Source organism: Mandrillus leucophaeus, unplaced genomic scaffold, assembly GCF_000951045.1.
Source record: "Mandrillus leucophaeus isolate KB7577 unplaced genomic scaffold, Mleu.le_1.0 Scaffold13, whole genome shotgun sequence".
NCBI lineage: Eukaryota > Metazoa > Chordata > Mammalia > Primates > Cercopithecidae > Mandrillus > Mandrillus leucophaeus.
In genome coordinates this window covers 6,805,526-6,809,530 of record NW_012101254.1, presented here as the reverse complement: position 1 = coordinate 6,809,530, position 4,005 = coordinate 6,805,526, and the positions used below count along the sequence as shown (strand labels likewise).

Sequence of the window (4,005 nt, the reverse complement as noted above, 5' to 3'; positions counted from 1 at the left end):
CCCCAGCCCCAGCAGCCACCTTGAAGGCCTGGCCTGTCTGCCCCAGCACTTTCCACACCCTTCTCCTTTGCTCTCTACACTCTAGCCTTGTGACATCTGTCAGTCTGCTGGGTGCCCTGCTCCCTCCCACCTGGGAGCCTTCTTCCCTGTTCTCACTCTCTTCCTCTACCCCTCACCCAATGGACTCCCTCGCCCTTCAGCTCAGGCTGGACAGCCCAGGCCAACTCAGGTTCTTCATTGTAGTTCCCCTGGACATGTTTCACTTCCCTTAGAGCGCTTATCTCCATGTGTAATCCCATCTTTTTAAGCGTGGATTTCTCATTAATGTCTGTCTCTCCAGCTGACTGTGAGGTCCTTGAGGGCAAGAACCAGGTTTTTGTTCATAACAGTTTCCCTAGTCCCTGGTATGGATCCTAGCACACCCTGAATGGGTGTTTTAAGAAACACCTGTTGACTGAGCGATGCAGGAGCCCTTGAGAACAACTAGAAATGGAAGCAGGGAAATCCCAGAGTGAAAATAAACCCTCAAGACCAGAGAACAGCTTTGGGGCTATGGCTCCATGCTGCAGGGCAGGAAGGAATGCCATGACCCTGGGTAGCAGCTTGGCAGGAGTCATCGTGGGGTCCTGGGAAGCGAAGTCAACTGCAGTCAGCCCGTGAGGAACACCACATTTGGAAGGGCAGGGCTGATGGGTTCTCTCACACACCTGGCATTGTTAATGGGAAGAATGGTGTCTTCTCCCTTTCCTCATCTGTCTCATTCCTCTCAGGCCCTTCCCACTCCCAGGAAGTATCAGACAGTCCAGGACCCGTCTCTGCACCAAGCCCCATTCCAGGACAGTGGAAAATAGTAGAAAGGCACAAGACCAGGACTGAATGAGCCCTGGATCTGCCACTTAAGGTTGGGGCTCCATGAGCAAGTCACATCATCGCTTTAAGCCTCAATATTTTTCTCCTGAAAATGAGGATAATCATATCTCTTGAATAAGATTGTTAGAGGAGTAAATAAAACAACTAATACAGATTCCCTCTGTAGTGTTCTACACATAGTGGGAGCATCATACATCTTTTTTGAATAATAAATGAATAAAAGCTTCTTAATAAGTTTGAAAATTTGTATTCTGGTTCTCTATCCTGCATGAACATTAGGTTGGATCTATGCAAAATAAGTTACGCCAATTAATCAATTTACTCATTCCATCATACACGCTTGGAAGGAAGACTTTTTGAAATTAAAATGCACATATGCAAAACAACCTGGCAGGGCCCTGGGAGGATCAAATGTGATAATGTATGAGAAAGCGCTTTGTAAACTGTGAAGCCCTGTACAAATGCTAGTTGTCCTCATTACTAACATGTTTACAGCTCGGTTGGCCCTGAAATTGCTGGCTTAACCTGAAAGAGAAAAGTGGGCAACTTTCCAGGCTTCCAGGGTTAGGCCAAAAAGTCCCCAGATGAAGAGGCCTGGACTGGGCACTACACAGAATACCCTCACCCCGCCCCCTCCCCACGCCACTGTCACAACCAAATTTCCAGTCGAGTCAGCCCAACTAGGGTGGGCTTAGGACCTCTGCACTCAGGGAGGCAAACAGGGTATCTGCTGCCCTTGAGTACCCAGGCCATGGACTACAAATACAGCAATCCCCAGGAGCTGCAGGGCACGTGGGAGAGTGAGCAGGCCAGGCAGAGCTGCAGAAAACTAAGGCCCACAACCAGCCACAGAAGGCGATGGAGGGACAGCCATTATCCCAGTCTAGCAATCGCTGGCGTTACGAAAGCCCACTGTTGCCAGATCTAGCTTTTTTTTTTTTTTTTTCATGAGAAGCCAAAACTCCAGATTTTTATGTGAAATTTTTTGATTTTTAAATACTGGCAACTAATTTTTTAAATGTTTAAAACACTCTATGGGCCAAATAAAACATATGTGCAGACTGCATCCAGCCAGTAGCCTCCAGGCCATAGCCTTGGCAAGCAGACCTTTAGCCATGACCCAGCCCATCCTTCCTGGGACCTGCTGGAGACCCAAGTCCCTGACTCTCAGGGTATGTTGGTGGGCCCAGAAGAGGCTGCCCCTGGTGCTGAGGACTCACCCGCTTCTGCAGGTGCTCCTCGGCCCTCCTTGGGGGTGCAGCAGCCATTTTCCACTGCTCTTGAGGCTTCAGGCGGGGTCTCAGCTGCACCCTCTCCCTCTGCTGGGGTCCCGCCCTTCTGCCCCCCAGCAGGGCTCCCCTCCTCTGGCTGGGGCTCACTCCGCTTCTCCAAGTCCCCATTGGGTAACAGCTCTGAGGAGCCTGAGTCCTGGGCCATGGATGGGGACTTGGAGGTCACCGCAGGGTCCTTTGGCGTGTCACTGCTTTCCACCTGCAAATACAAGAAAGATATCCAAAAGGAGGGTTAGATCAGTAGGCTTAGCCTGTTTCGGATTATTGACCGCTCTGAAATTCTAGAGAAGGTTATGCACTTTCTGTCCAGAAATTGTGTTCATATAAATCTTCAAGCAAGCAGATACATTCACAATTTTGCTTTCAATACCAAAGGATTCATGGGCTTGACCCCTTGAAATCACGGGTCTGTGGACTCCAGCTTAAGAAACAGGAAAAGAATCCAAGCAGGTTTGGCAGCCTGGTTGCACTTCTCAAGGGATCTGTACCCCCACCCCACCACCACTCACTGAGGTTACATAGGATGTCCAAGCCATCTCTGCAGCCCCTATTCAAAAAGAAATGCTCTGGCCAGGCGCGGTGGCTCACACCTGTAATCCTAGCACTTTGGGAGGCCGAGGTGGGTGGATCACCTGAGGTCAGGAGTTTAAGACCAGCCTGATCAACGTGGAGAAACCCCATCTCTACTAAAAATACAAAGTTAGTTGGGGATGGTGGTGGGCGCCTGTAATCCCAGGTACTCAGGAAGCAAGAGAACCGCTTGAACCTGGGAGGCAGAGGTTGCGGTGAACAGAGATCGTGCCATTGCTCTCCAGCCTGGGCAACAAGAACAAAACTCCGTCTCAAAAAAAAAAAAAAAAAAAGGCTCCTTGTGCCACCTATAATCCAATAAGAACCCCCTCCTCCAGAAGGTTGCAGTGCCACCAGATCAAGTCTGGGACTCAGTCTGGTCTGCCTTCTGTGGTCAGTGCTCTCCCAGCTTTCCTCTTGATCTCTTGAGGCATGAGAGTCGAAGGAGGCCCCTTAGAAAAGCATTCTGTGGGCCCATAGCCTAGCACAGCCTTCTCCCTTGGCCTGGGCCGCCCCAGATTCTTTTAGGCACTCAGACCCAGAAGAGCAAAGGCTCTGGCAAACAATTTTCAGGCTCTGCAACAACCCTTCCTGAGCACTGGGGTCTCTCATTCCCTTCAAGGGAAATCATTTCTTTATCCCCTAGAGTCTAAGAACTGAACTCACTACGGTTCCAGGTAATAAAAATCAAATAAAGAATAATCGTGGCTGTCTGTGTGTATCACTGCACAGTGGACAAAGCTCCTCACTTATTACCTCCTCAGAGTTTCTCAGCCTCCCTGGGAAGCAGGTGAGGAACCTGAGGCTCTCTGAAATTTTGTGATTTGCTCCAGGTCACAGGCTTTGCAAGGACAAAGCAAGAGCAGGAGAGCCGGGTGCCTGCTGTGTGCTCTGCTGTGTGTATATATTCAGTCCTCAGCCATCCAGAGGCAGGTGGGCCAGGACACCTCAAGAAGAATGGAGGTGTCCAGCATGGGACAGGAACAGGCAGGGGTCCCCACGGCTCTACACTCTGCCACACCCACGGGCACCAGGCTGCACTCAGCAACTCTGCCGTGCTGGCTCGGCTCCTTATGCAGAACCCCTACCCAGTAGGAAGGCAGGGACAGCGTCAGCTCAGCAAACCTCAGATAAGGCACTCAGCACCTCAGTTTCCCCACCTGTCAGATGTCTAGACCAGAGATGACTGGTCTAGACCAATGGAAGTTTTGTCTTTTTTGTCTTTTTTTTTTTTCTACTTATAAAAGTCAGACACATATATCATAAAAAAAAA

General features: G+C 50.0%; 1 protein-coding gene across 1 annotated transcript in view; it reads right to left on the bottom strand.

Annotated features, from left to right (window-relative positions):
- The window catches only part of DNMT3A (DNA (cytosine-5-)-methyltransferase 3 alpha), an 84,488-nt gene that overhangs the window by 49,753 nt on the left and 30,730 nt on the right, over positions 1-4,005 (bottom strand). Inside the window, exon 3 of the mRNA XM_011972694.1 lies at positions 2,091-2,361. Coding sequence (XP_011828084.1) covers positions 2,091-2,361 — 271 coding nt within the window. The remainder of the gene's footprint in view (positions 1-2,090; positions 2,362-4,005) is intronic.